Source organism: Mastomys coucha, unplaced genomic scaffold (assembly GCF_008632895.1).
Source record: "Mastomys coucha isolate ucsf_1 unplaced genomic scaffold, UCSF_Mcou_1 pScaffold21, whole genome shotgun sequence".
Taxonomy (NCBI): domain Eukaryota; kingdom Metazoa; phylum Chordata; class Mammalia; order Rodentia; family Muridae; genus Mastomys; species Mastomys coucha.
In genome coordinates, this window is record NW_022196904.1 from 87936280 (window position 1) to 87951536 (window position 15257).

The 15257-nt window shown below is 43.8% G+C and overlaps 1 protein-coding gene across 2 annotated transcripts in view; it reads right to left on the bottom strand.

Moving 5' to 3' along the window:
* The window catches only part of Uvrag (UV radiation resistance associated), a 298170-nt gene that overhangs the window by 221899 nt on the left and 61014 nt on the right, over positions 1 to 15257 (bottom strand). For both annotated transcript variants that reach the window (XM_031387482.1, XM_031387483.1), the window contains exon 5: positions 9502 to 9576. In XM_031387482.1, the coding sequence (XP_031243342.1) occupies positions 9502 to 9576 (75 nt within the window). The remainder of the gene's footprint in view (positions 1 to 9501; positions 9577 to 15257) is intronic.

Genomic DNA, 15257 nt, shown 5'->3' on the forward strand with positions numbered 1-15257 from the left:
CCCACCTCCACCTCCACCACCACCCTCCACCACCACCACCCCCGTCCACTTCAGTGACTGCAAGGCAAAGAATATGCCAACAGTAGCATTCCTTGACCATTCAAGGAAATAAAGCACAGAAGAAATCCCAAAAAGAAATGGAAAAGGATAGCCATTTCCTTTTCCCAGGTTACAGGGCAGAATGAAGAAAGGAGTCTAAAAGGAGGTAGAGACATGCTCCGATCGATCCCCATGTCTGCCACTTGCTCATCCTATTACACAGCCTGCTCTTCCCATGGTGGCTCCCTACTGCACACCTAGCAGGCGCATGCTCCTGGCCCTAGTATTAGAGACAGGTGTTAGGATTGTTGTGCACCCTAAAAAGGAAGATGGACCCTCCAAAAGATTATAACAAGCTGGCACACTTGCCCATGGAGGTCTGTCTGTCCAGAGGTTTCTAATGTGAAGAACAAAAGCATCAGTCCTTCACGGAGGTGGGTAGTCACAGGTATAGAAAGTCACTTGACCTCTATGCTTCAAATGCACAGAACCCTAAGCAGAGCTGCCCTGTCCTCTGTGACTGCTGTAAAGATGGAGTGAGACTACTTAGAGGCAAGTCCTTACAGACTGAAGTATAGTGGTTCTCTTACATTATCTATAGTGTGCTGATCATATATAATTGCAGCTGTGCCTTGGTTATCATCTACAGCATGGGACTAACTTTCATGGCAAGCCCGAGAGGCCAGAAGGCTCCCTGGGCCTCTGATTCTTTTATTATGAAATGAAGGCACTGGGCTAGATAATTACAATAGTTCACATGCTTTTTTTTTTCTTTTTTCTTTTTAAAGGCAGGATCTTATGATGAAGCCCATGATGGCTTTGAGCTTGAGTCCCTCCTGCCTCAGCCTCCCAACTGCTGAGATCACGGGTGCATGCCACCATGTCTGGCTCCCTAAAGCAAACTAGAATTTCTTGGCTTTTAAGATGTGGCACCTAACACTAGGAGGCTAAGTGATCGGTTAATAAGCACATCGGAGACCAAAGCTGGGCTGTAAGTCAGAGTGCCTACATTTCAAAGATGCAGTGCCAGCACTCAAAGCCAGGTGCAGCTTGCTCATGCCCTGAGTCCCCCTGCCAGTGTGAGCTTCATCATCTACTCCAGATGACCATTTATGTGATTACATGCGTGAAACTCAGTAAGTTGCGATTTCAATCTATGTTTCTTTCATTTGAAAGATGTTGATCCTTTTAACTTGAATTCCATTCCTGGTCCAATTTTCTTTTCACTAAAGTGAGAAAGCAGCACCACCTGCTGGATCCCTATGGGTATTGCTTTTGCAGTTTTCGGCACAAAAAGAAAATCCTGCCGTCCAAATTTTTTACAGTCTGTCAAGGCCAGATAATTTAAGTGTTCCACCACGGTAAGTTATATAAAACTAAATACCACAAGGTTAAGCTCAGGGGAGGTAGGCTAAAGGAGATACCTCCCTCTCAAAATTTTAATTCCCAAACTATGATAGTCCTAAACAAAGCTGCTACACCTGCATTCACTGACCAAGCCTGCCAAGCCTGGGCTGGGAGCACGTGCCAGCACAGTGGTGAGCACTGGAGGCGTGCACACCCACCACTGTGGCGTTCAGATCCTAGCGAGCAGCACTTTCTGCTTGTTGCTGAACTCTGTGCACATGCCAGCCTCCTCATACACGCTGTTGTGTTTAACTTAGCCCCAGTCAGCTGAGACCTGGAGTACAGTTAGTCTCCTGCACTTATGGACGAGAAAACGGCCTGTTTTGCCGGGGTCCCTCAGTAAGCAGCAGTCAGCTCGAGGTGAAATCCACAGTGCTCTGACTCTCAAGCCGGTGTTTCCTACATTACCCAAGGCAGCAGCCAGCAGCCTCCCAAAAGAGCAGCCGCCAAAAGGAAATCCAGGCCAGGGGAGCCAACCAGCACACATTATGGGCAAAGTCCTGGGTGCACATCTGAAGGGCTGCAAGCACACTGCAAAGCCGGTTTTATCTCCCACCCTCCCAATCCCATCCAGCAGCCACTCCCCAAGGCACAGTCCTTAAGCTACCAGTGTCTCTGTTCAAAGTTCACCTAAATCATTGCAGAACCCACGCAACTCATCATCATCCAGGATAACCTTTTAATCAACTCAGTGAAGACCATGGTCTGGAATACAATACATACTGTCTTTCCTCATTAACACACACACAGACACACACAATGACTATTCATCTGTATTTTACATTTTTTAGTCCCACCATACTTAGTTTAACAGGTATGCAGTAAGTGCTTAATGCTGGGGCAATGAACAGAGAGTTGGAGGGAAGAGTAGATACAGATTTCAATCACTTACTCAAAGACACACTGCCAAATAAATGAAATTGCATTATATAAAATTAATATGAAATTTTATTACATAAAGTTAATTAGAATAAAGTAGTCCTTAGTGATACGGGCAGAAGATCAAGCAAGGGATTGAACACTGGATCACAAGTCATGGTGTGTGCTTTTCAAAGACTTTCCCCCAGTGAGCTGTGCACACCACGCTGGGAGGCAGAATGAGCAGTGCTACAGCAGACAGCAAAGGCTGCACCAGGACCCTAGAAACTCTGGTCCAGAATGCAGGTTCTTAGAAATGTGCCATTCTCAAGGCCCTGTAACCTTCGAGTTTAAATGTCTCACTGTCACTCACAACCACCGGAGCCACAACTGTTGTGGACACAGTGCTGTCTCTCGCTCCATCACATTTAACACTACCATGTGGAACCATGTGGACAAAGCCTTTCTTTTTCCTTAAGTCTTTCCAGCCCTCTGTTTTCCTTCACTAATTAGAAACCTCTAGCAATTACCAGGTATTCTTTAATTCTGAACATGGACACATAGGTTTGGTTTATTTTTTGTTTTGAGATGGGGTGTCATGTAGCTTGGGCTGGCCTCAAACTTTCTATGTAGCAGAGGCTAATTTTAAACTCTTTCTCTATCTTCTTGCCTCTATTTCCCACCATGCCTGATTACCAAATCCTACAGCTCTTTAGTACCTGTAACCTCCTGTCAAACAGACTGACAATCTCAAACAATGCCTCACACATCACCGCTGTAGCATTTCAACCCCTCTGGGGAAGCAGAAATTGCTAAAGTTATTTATTCTAGCCACTGAGAACTGATACATTCAAAAAGCATCCCTTAAAATGTCACAATGATGTCCAAATTTTACAAAAGTTTCTCCTCAGCATACTCCACAAACTGATAGCAGACTGGTCATAGTGGGAAGACAATATTCTGAGTAACAATAGTCTAGTTTAATTTTGTTTGTTTTGTCTTGTTGTTTTTTGAGACACAGTTTCTCTGTATTGCCCTGGCTGTCCTGGAACTCACTTTAGACCAGGCTGGCCTCGAACTCAGAGATCCTCCTGCATATGCCTCTCAAGTGCACTGCCACCACCTGATTTGATCTCTTAAAACACATACACTCACTGTCGGATTAATCACTGTCACTTGACTAGGCTTGCCTGTGACAGTGTTTCTAGAGACTTAACTGAGGATGAAAATATCAACTGCCCATTGTGGGCAGCACCCCTTCAAGGGCTGAAGTCTTAGACTAGATAATAAAAAGGAGAGAAGTGTAAGCAAGCTGAGCTTCTCACACTTCCATTCATCTCTCCTTGCCTCCTGACTCATTACCTCACTGTGCTGCCACATGCCCTCCCCTCCATGATGGACTGAATCTCCTCAAACTAGACCAAATACCTGCCCCCCCTCCTGAGCTGCTTTCTGTCAGGTGTTCTGTCACAGCAACAGGAAAAGTAGTCAGGCCAGTCCAGAAGGGTACCAGGAGAGAGGCTGCTGTGTGACTACCTGATCTCGTGGCTTTTGGGGCCTTTGGAACTGGTTTATGGGTGGGATGTAGAAGAGTTTGGAACTATGGATGAAAAAACCTCTATAATGCTAAAATAACTTAATGGGCTATTCTGGTGGGAGTGTGAAAACCAAAAGAAGCATGGACAGTGGAGATGATGCTCACAAAATGAACTCCATCAAGACCAGGGTATGTATGGTGTAGTTTCTGCTCACTGCTCTCAGGCAGGTTCACAGAGCAGAAAGTGTGCAGTCTGAGGAACAGCCTCATCAGATTTACTGTTGGAAGCAAGAAGAGTTCAGTGAAAGCAGCTTAAAGTGTTAAAGAGATTAGCACCATTAAGAGAAACCCATGAGAAGGTGAGAGATCCTGGGGCAAGGCAACATCCCGTGGGCTGGGCTCTCCATGTGAATAAATAGAAGCAAAGTAGAAAGCTGACTTTGGGCACAAAGTAACTGATGCATCAGGTTCCTGCAGCCATTCCTTCCTGTCCTGATCAACTGCATCCCTTCAAACCATGAGCTAAAATGAACCTGCCTCTCTTCAATCTCTCTTCTCAGATATCTTGTCATAGCAACCAAAAAGTACTATGTTTATCATGTACCAGTTTCTGTCTTTTATCATATAATCAGCAGTTAAATCCCTTCTGTCTGGACCATTTGACATTCTTCACATTCTCTTACATCCCACATCATCCCTTTCAGGTCTATCCTTGTTGGTAAATCGTCTGTGAGCTGTAAAGCTCAGTGCTTGGAAGTTAAATGTAGCTGTTCAGCCCTTTTGCCCAAAACAGTGCTAGAGACCAGATTGCTCACTAGTGGGTGACAGCGCTTTCCAGATAAGACATCTGGCGCCTGCTGCAGGTGATGAGGGTCCACTATCACTCTCATTAGTAAGGAAAGCTCTTCTCCCTGGCAGCTTCAAGTTTATTCTAAAGTTCTGAAGTTTCTTTTCCACCTCCTTCTGCCTCTATCTCAGCCTGGAGAGCTCACTCTGCCGGGAGCCCCCTTCTCCTCACTCGGCCACTTCCCTGCAGGACAGGATCTACAATGTTGTTTCTGTACACTTCTATTCATGTTCCAGAATGTTCATTACTGTGTTTGATGGCTTTAGGTAAGTCTCTACATTTCTTTGACTTGGCCAATTTTGCTTTTTGTTTGGTATAGGAGACATTTATTTTAATCTAGATTTTTTTATTAAAGATTTATTTACGTATATGAGTGCTCTATTTGCATATATGCCTGCATGACAGAAGAAGGCATCAAATCCCTCTATAGATGGCAGTAAGCCAACATGTGGTTGCTAGGAATTGATCTCAGGACCTCTGGAAGATCAGCCAATACTCTAAACTGCTGAGGCATCGCTCCAGCCCAGAGACAGTCTTAATATACTCACCAATAGTCACAAAGATTGTCTATGGCTAGAGAGAGAGAAAGAGAGGATGAGAAAGAGAGGGAGGGAGGGAGGGAGGGAGGGGAGGGGGAGGGGAGAGAGAGAGAGAGACAGAGAAAGAGAGAGAGAAAGTGAGGGGGGGAAAGAGAGAGAGAGAAAGAGAGTCAAACCATGCTTTCTGGGGCTAAGGAAATGGCCTGGTGGTTAAAAGCACACACTCAGCACTGTTCTTGCTGAAGACCAGAGTTCAGTGTCTAGTACCTCCAGCAGGCAGCTCACTCAGACCACCTGCAATTCTAGCTCCAGGGAGCCAAGGCATAGCCAGTCTCTGCAGGCTCCAGCACTGACGCACACACACACATCCTTTGTAGGGACCTGTGCGTGTATACACACACAGAGAGACACACACACAGAGCCTCTGTAGGCTCCTGAGCTCCCACACACACATATCCAGCCTCTGTAGGCACCTGCAATCATACGCACAGACACAAGATCAAAAGTAATACAAAGAAAACTTTTCAAACAATGCTTTTAAGCTTCAGCTGAAATTGTCAAGTGCTCTTTTAAAAGTTGCTAAAGGATTCTAAACTGACAAAGTTAATTAACTGGAGGACTATGGAATAAAATGTAACATACATACCAATCACATACTCAAGAAACATTTCCTAACCATCTGGTTCTGAATCCCAGCTCTGCTACTTGCCTGCTATGCAATCTTAGGAAAATTACTAAATCTCTCTGTACCAGTTTCTCTTCTATAAATGAACAACTGTGGAGTTGAAATACAGTAAAGATGGAAAGTGTTTGCTGCCTGGTAGTGACTTAGCTGCTCACTAAATATTAGTTACTGCTTCTACTGTTAGGGTTAGCTATTCATTCCACGCTCCCAAGCTTCCACAAAGGAGAAAAATTTCCCAGTCCACATCTTGAGAGAACCTCTCAACCCCTCTGGGTTGCAGCTTTCTCCTCCTCAGCAGCTCTAGGTGGCTTATCTATGAGCTCTGAAGGGCTGGGCATGCATGGCTCATCACCTCCCGGCTGCCACACCCCAGAACTGCTTGGCTTGGAGGACCAGGCTTTGTCTATAATGGGACACCTTCATTTCCATTTGTTCTGTTATTTTAGAGGGAAGAGGATCAGGTCAAGAGGAAATACACACAAGCCTTTTTAGTCATGGCAAGTTTTTAGTCAAAGCTAAGCAACATTTGCCAGTCAGTTTTATCTGTTCTCAAGCCACCTTCTGAACTCCATTTTCCTGTCACCTATCTCATCTGAACTTGTTCAAAACTCACAAGCAGAAAGAGAAGCTGGGTACTGGTGCTTACCCCAACCCTCACCAACTATGAGTCTCTAGCCATGGGGTTCTTGAGGGTTTAACTACGACAGTTACCACAGAACACTCAGTGGACACTGGCTCCGAATGCTACTATTCATTGCCTCTGACTGCAAGACTCTACCAGATGTAGAGTCAGGGACCAGCTGCAGGGTGAGTCATCCTCTCACACCAGGACAGCCAGCCTTGGCAAAGGCAAACAGCCCAGCAATGACAGCCTCACAAGTCTCTGACTTAATGTCAAATGTTTTTACTAAGTAAATATCATGCCCGTCCCAAGAATTGTGGCAGGGAGTTTGTATGTGTGTGTATTGTGGGCCTGCCCATGTCAGTCTGGCTGGGAGTTTGTATGTGTGTGTGTTATGGGCCGGGGGGGGGGGGGGGGGGGGGTGTCAGCACTGCTCATGTCAGTCTGACCCCACAAGCTTACAGAGGGAAGAAGGGCAGGCCTCTGAACAGAGCAGCACATCTGGCAGAGGAGATCTGGAAGATGTGCCAGTAGTACAGGAACTCAGGAGACGAAGCTGGGAAATAAAGGAGACTTTCCGACTTAGAACTTGTAACAACGCCACCTAGCATAAATCCATTTGCTAAAGTACAAAACGTAATTTTTCTGTCCTTGGCTTACTTGGCCACTGTATCTCCTTTAAAAACAAAGCAATAAGAACAGCCAAGCCCACAAGTTTACAGAGATGGGAAGGAAGAAAGCAGAGACGCTGGGCCCCAGAAACCCAGCAGCATGCTCTCTTCTCTTTGCCATGGGTACTGCTTCTTGGTCACTCCACTGCTTGATTCTCTGCTTGGCCTCTAGCAGTTGGGGTCCTCCAGCCTGGGCTACTCAGTCCTTTTTCTCTATTATAGTGCTATTGCTAGCCTGTGTCACACACATCCATGACTTCAGTGACTTTGCCATCACCCCACATTTATAGTCAGTTCTCTACAGGTTCAGGGATCCAGATGGCTACCTGCCATCAACACAGGGGTCTAAAGACCTTGCACATGCCGGTGGCCATCTTACCTCAAGATCTGTGCTCTTCCTCCCCGACCTACCCCACCATATCCCAAAGCTTCCTGGGGCTATCACCTTTTATCTATCCAGTTACTTTAAGCCAGAAATCCAAAGTCACCTTTGACATCTCTTTTTTTTTTTCCTTTTACCTCAAGACAAACCATAACAAATCATAGTGATTTTCTCTCCTAAAACCCCAATCCTGTCTTCTGAGCTGGGTGTGTGGCTTGGTGATAAAGAGCTTGCCTATCATGTGCCTGGGCCTGGATATCATCTGTCTTCCTTACCCTGCCATGGTCTATTCCAAACTGTTATCTCTTGCCCATGGCACTGCAAGGTCCTTCTCACTGTCTCTCCACAGTCGCTCTTGCTCTTTAAAAATAAACCAGAGCCAAACCATTAGTAAATCTTTCTCTGTCCTGTGGATAAAATCCCGAAACACCCCATGGGGTGGCCTTCTGTCCCTAAGACTCTCACCTTGTGCCCTTTCCACTCTGTGGCCTTTCCAGCTCCGCTCCTCTCTGGACCCATTCATCACCCATGCCTTTTATATACTTCCTTCTATTCATAACCTGGATTACAACTTTAGCAACCAAATCCCCAGGAGCACTTTTCTCGTGGGACCAGTACAGGCCAGTCTTGAATTCTGGGGCCGTGGCCATCCTCCTGCCTTAGCCAGGCAGCTGGAAGAGAGGGGTGTGCCTGCACCGGGCCCTCCTTCACCAGTGTACTCTCAGCACTGAACACGGGCCGACCTGGGTAAGCACTCAGGAATGACAGACAGGGCATCCAAGTGTGGCATCCACACAGCAGAGACTATGAACAAAGGTGGGGGAGGGCTGTTTTGGTTTGATTGGTTGGTTGGTTTGGTTTTGGTTTTGGTAAAACTCATCAGAGTGGGGAAAGCAGACTCGGGCACATAACTAACATCTCAGCTCAGCTACTCTCTAGCACCTATGGAGTGCATCTTCCCAATCTGTTCCCACACTATGAGATGGAGAGCAAAGCCACCATGGTGGCTTGTGGCGAGGATTAAATAGGAAGAAGATTCTGAGTCCCTGCCACAGGGATGCTCACAGAAGGTCCTTGCTAAGAATGGGCTCTGCCTCTCCTTCCTCTCTTCACCTTTAGATGCAGAGACAGCAATGGCTACGAAACAGCTTCAATTTTAGTTTCTTTCTTTCTCTCTTTTAAGGCAGGATCTTACTGTATTCATCAGGCTGATCTGGAACTCTCTCTGTAGACCAGGCTAGCCTCAAACTCATAAGGATTCACCTGCCTCTGCTTCCTACTTGCTGGGATTAATGGCATGCATGACTATGTCCAGCATAATTTGGGTTTCTTACGGAGAATGATAAACACAACTGAATGCTTCCATTAAACTCTTCCATTTAGACAAAAGTCAACATGCCTATTTTGGGGGACAGCAGGACTGTAGATTGAGACCTAGGCCTCCAGCATGGTGGTAAAGCCCTAACAGCTGAGCAACATACCCAGCCTTTTTTCATCAAGACAGGGCCTAACAAGGCTTCCTAGGCTGGTCTTGAACTCACACTGAACCTGGGCAAGATCTGACCTTGTAATCCTCCTGCTACACACAGCCTTCTAAGTGGCTAGGATTGCAAGCCTATGCCACTACACTCAGCTCACCACTCTCTTAATCCCCAAGGAATTGTGTAGAAAACAGCTAGCTCAGGTTTCTCTTTGAGAAAATATGACCAAGATTTAGTACCAACTTCTCAGTATGCTTGTGTGTCCTGCAAAACACGTTCTCACTATGAAAGGCGTTCCTCCATGCCACCCTGAACAGCAGCTCACAGACACTTACAACACGTTTCTGTCTGTTCAGCTCTTCTCGAGAGTCCAGCCTCCCAGGTGCATGGCACCTGCACTAACCAAAACTCAGAACACTCAGACTCCTCTTACCTTGTGTTCACATGGAGCACCATAGTAGCCATCATTCAGCCCAAAAACGACTTCATTTTGGTTGCGGGCATGGATCTAAGAAAGGAAAATATACTATTAGTTGATCTTATTCCAGATGTCAGAGCATAACATATAATTTCCATGCCAATGAACAGGCCAGCTCTATCAAACAAAGGGGCAGCAAAGAAATCAGGTATCAAAGGCCAGTGAGTGAGAGGGGACAGTCCATCCAGCTTTAGTCAAAAGGCTCACAAACACCACATGAGACTACTGGAGCCATTAGTGATTGTCACCAACATTGTGAACTTGTGATGGAACAGTTACGCCTGAAGGACGAGGGACAGCAGCAAACCACTAAAAAATAAAAAATAAAAAATTCTACAAATGCTTTAAAATTATAATGTCAGATTAGCTTTTCTTCCTGGTCTTTGTGAGATCAACTGCTCTGTGCTGACCCAACCTCAAGGCCAGAAAAGTACAACTTGGAAGGATTAAAGAACAGGAACTGGAGATGGCTCAGGGCTTAAGACCACCGGCTGCTCTTCCAGAGCACATGGATTCCATTACCACAACCCATGCAAGGTGACTGACTATAGCTCTTGTCCCAGAGAATTCAACCTCCTCCTGCCCTCGATGAGCACAATACACACATAGTATACAGACGCACAACAGTCAAAACACCCATATGCATAAAATAAGAATAAATCGCCGGGCAGTGGTGGCTCATGCCTTTAATCCCAGTACTTGGGAGGCAGAGATAGGCAGATTTCTGAGTTCACTAATTAGAGAAACCCTGTCTCAAAAAACTAAAAAAAAAAAAAAAAAAAAAAAAAAAAAAAAAAAAGGATTAATCTTTTTTAAAAATAGATTAAAGTAGTGAGACAGTAGCACGGACCTGTAATTCTTACTCTGTGGGAGGGGAGCAAAGGCAGGAACATCATAAGTTCAAGGTCAGCCCATGCTTCATAGTGAGACCCTATCTCAAAAAACACATGGGGGAAGGGGGGAGGAAGAAGAACTGAGATCTAAAATAATACTCAACTATGAAATGAACACCCAAATTTATTTCTTTCATTAGAAAGAATTGTGGTCTTCAAAAAAAAAAAAAAAAAAAAAAAAAAAAAAAAAAAAAAAAGCCCTGCTTTTGAAATGAAGAATTAAAGTGAACAGTTATAAAAGGGTGAAAACATGGGCTTCCCATGAGGAACGCCTCATCGGGAGACCAAGCAGCTAGTGCCATCCATCAGCAGACAGCCCCTGTGAGCACTGGCCTCTACTGCCCTCCTTCCATGAACCATACACTTCCAGTTTACCTGGTTGCTTCCTGAACCAAACACAGCAACAGCAAAGATGGTTCTGTAATCACTAATGTATAGTGACCACCATAAATGAAGCAAGAAGTTTTCTGCTTCATAGGCAAAATATTTCAAAAACCAGATTCAAGATTAGATAGGTCTGAAACCTTAGAAATACATGTACCTGAAAAAAGAAGACTAAAATTATGTTCATCAAAATATTAGCAACTGTAACAGGGAAGTGATCTCATTGGCCCAAGAACAACTATTACTTTTTAAATTGAAAGAAAAATATGGGCCAGTTCCACAACACCTAGAGGAAGCTCCACTCCCAAGTGTTCTAACAAGCCCAGGATCAGAGGTGAAGAGTACATAACATCTGTCCCAACACCAGGAGTAACTGGGACCAACGGAACCCAGGCACGCAGGAACTCCACCAGCACGGGTTCCTTCCGGTCTGTCTTGGCTAGTGCCCTGAGCAGACCTTGCATGCAAATTCTGCACAACACCCAGAGGAAGCTCCACTCCCAGGTGCTCTAACACGTCCAGGATTGAGGATCACAGGTGAGGAGGACATAACATCTGTCCCAACACAGGGAGTAACTGGGACCAGCGGAATCCAGGCATTCAGGAACTCCACCAGCCCAGTGGCATGGGTTCCTTCCAGATTGTCTGGGCTGGTGCTCTGAGCAGACCTTGGGCGCAAACTTTGCAGCCAGTCCCAGAACACCCAGAGGAAGCTCCACTCCCGGATGCTCTAACGGGCTCAGGAACAGGATCCCAGAATCACAGGATCACAGAGACAGCTTGACTCTGAGGAGTTCTGACACAACCAGGATCACAGGTAGGACAGGCCCCAGTCAGATTTAGCCAGGGCAGGTACCACTAGAGATAACCAGATGGCCGGAGGCAGGCTTAAGAACATAAGCAACAGAAACCAAGGTTACTTGGCATCATCAGAACCCAATTCTCCCACCATAGCCAATCGTAGACACACCATCACACCGGAAAAGCAAGATTCAGATCTAAAATCACTTCTCATGATGATGATACAGGACTTTAAGAAGGACATAAATAACTCCCTCAAAGAAATACAGGAGAACACAGGTAATAAGCTAGAAGCCCTTAAAGAGGAAACACAAAAATCCCTTAAAGAATTACAGGGAAACACAATCAAACAGGTGAAGGAATTGAACAAAACCATCCAGGATCTAAAAATGGAAATAGAAACAATAAAGAAATCACAAAGGGAGACAACCCTGGAGTTGGAAAACCTAGGAAAGAGATCAGGAGTCATAGATGCAAGCTTCACTAACAGAATACAAGAGAGAGAAGAGAGAATCTCAGGGGCAGAAGACACCATAGAAAACACTGACACAACAGTCAAAGAAAATGCAAAAAGCAAAAAGATCCTAACCCAAAACATCCAGGAAATCCAGGACACAATGAGAAGACCAAACCTAAGGATAAGTATAGAACAAAGTGAAGACTCCCAACTTAAAGGGCCAATAAATATCTTCAATAAAATTACAGAAGAAAACTTCCCTAATCTAAAGAAAGAGATGCCCATGAACATACAAGAAGCTTACAGAACTCCAAATAGACTGGACCAGAAAAGAAATTCCTCTCGTCACATAATAATTAAAGCACCAACTGCATTAAACAAAGAGAGAGTTTTAAAAAGCAGTAAGGGAAAAAGATCAAATAACATATAAAAGCAGGTCTATCAGAATTATACCGGACTTCTCACCAGAGACTATGAAAGCTAGAAAATCCTGGGCAGATTTCATACAGACCCTAAGAGAACACATATGCCAGCCCAGGCTATTATACCCAGCAAAACTCTCAATTACCACAGATGGAGAAAACAAGATATTCCATGACAAAACCAAATTTACACAATATCTTTCCACAAATCCAGCCCTACAAAGGATAATAGATGGAAAACACCAACATAAGGAGCAAAACTACACTCTAGAAGAAGCAAGAAAATAATCTTTCAACAAACCCACACAAACCTAATTCCACCTCTAACAACAAAAATAACAAGTAACAATTACTTTTTCTTAATATCATAATATGAAAATTAATATGACCAACATATCCTAATCAATTGAAATCCAAAATTATGAGGAATTAAAAATTTGTTGGCTGTCATCCAGTGGTCTCTCTAATTTGGTAATTGGAGAAATAGGTCCAATATTGTACAATCCATATACACTTTCTGCTTGTTTGTACATGACAGTGTATTGCTGGGTTCCACATAATGGTCTTCAGATCTTGCTTCTCCTATCTCAGCCTCTCTATTAGTAGGATTGGCTTACATATTTTAAAAGTTTATATAGCCAAAAGAAACGTAGACAATTAACTTGGGAGGTGGCTTGCAAGAGAACAACAAAGAGTGAGACTGAATGCTTTGCTTGCTGTTTGTAACTATTGTATCAAGTTTGAAGAAGATGACTTTATAAGTTACTCTTTCTCTGAGATGAATGCTTTTCAAAATCACCACAGCCAATGAACCAGATTCTTACCTTCACCTAATGTCTGTGCCACCCTCCAAGCAGAACCATTGTTCATTGAAACAGTTGGTGAATGACTTCATGGATAGACCATCTTAATACACACACCATTTCTTAAATGAATATAACCTGTTCTCTGTGGGCTGAGAATGAAGACAATCACTCAAGCCAAATAGCATTGACCATAGCAGGAAATGTGTATCCAAAAATTGTGCCTACAATTCATTCCTTGGTACAGCAGAACTGTCAACTCTCAGCTTAGCTATGATGGAGGTAAAATCCTTTAGTGATGTGAGGGTCATTGAAGTACAGTCTTATTACAATGAACTCAATGAACTCCAATGTCTAAAAATTGTTCTTATTTTGGGCTTGTACCACAGTAAGAGCCAAGATTTTAAGCTCTACTAAAACCAAAACAAAGAAACAAAAAGACATTATCTATTTATGTATGTTCACTTAAAAAATACTAGTAGTGATATATTATTTTAAAATATACAGTTAATATGTTTGGAGTTATTTCAAGTTTATATTGAAATAAATGTATATATTTTCAGTACTGCTGCAAACAAGCATCTACATAAGACTGTTTAATTGATTGTTGTTTAATATCAAACAATTTTCATAATACTCATTTTTATTGTTACAATATTTTATAAATTTTAAAGAATATGACAAAACTTTTTAAAAAGGTAAAAAAAAAATATATATGAATGCCACTAAAGAAAGGGGAGAGAAAGTATGGAGAGAAATACATCTGCATGAAGTCAGTTTTCCAAAGCATATGATGTACAAAGCTGGCCACTGAATTAATTCACTGAAAAATTAGATATGAGCTAAAAAGCTAACGGCCCAGGTCTACAGCAACATCAATGGCAGCCAGTCTTTGCAGCCAGGTGCCCAGTATGCTTTCAACCCTGCAGCCAATCACCTGCAGTGGCACATACTTTAGTTAGTTCCCACCTCAGTGAGGTAGAGAAAACACCCTGTTCTGCCCTTCAGAGCGACAGAAAGACAGAAAGGACATAGCTGCATGGGAAACTGTCTGGGGAAGTAAGACAAAAAAAAAGTCTTTCTACTGACGTATTAGAGTCAGGGAATATCAATCTAAGAACAACCTCTCTGTTTTGACTAATAAAAAATGCACTGAATAAAACAGGCTATTGCACAGGGCACACGTTACGGAACATTATGGAGCTCTTAGATCATGGAGAGAAGTGTGTGTCTAATTCTCCCTCTTTAATAGACTCACCTGTGCTGGGACAATCACATGAAAAAATAGACAAGGACTGTGTTTATTAATTAGTAATTAATAATCTACCCCCAAAGCAGTATTTCCATACCTTTTCACACCTCATAAGGCAGCTGTTTAGTCAAGATGCCTAATGAATACAATGGAAACCAAGGATCAAGGAAAAGCCCAAGGCTAACTAACCACTGTGTGGCCTTCAACAAGTCACTTGTTGTCTCCATGCTTCTGTTTTCTCACAACATGGAGGATCGGCCCTGAGCATTGTGTGCATGTAAATCTGGAAGGGGAAGAGGATACAGCCACCAGGCTTCACCTGCTTCTACCATTTCAGCTCCAAGCATGAGGGCTCCACCATCACACATCAGGGTGCTGCATGCCCTGTGCCAGCACTATCAACAAATGCTTCAAATTCCCCCTACTTCTTCTCACTCCTGCTGCTCAAAATGAAGAAACCAACTTCTGGGCCCACCCTCAACTTCTCTTCTCTGGTTAAATCTAACTCATTCTTCCAGATTCACTTGGGACCAACATCACCAAGAATGAAGAATTCTATGAATTCTATGAATGAAGAATTCTGTATACTGACAGCAGAGTTTACACGACATACTTGTGGAGCATTTACCACTGTTAGCATTCAGAATCTGCCCGCAGCAGATATGTGGGTGGGTCCACAGAGCTGTCACCAGGACAACG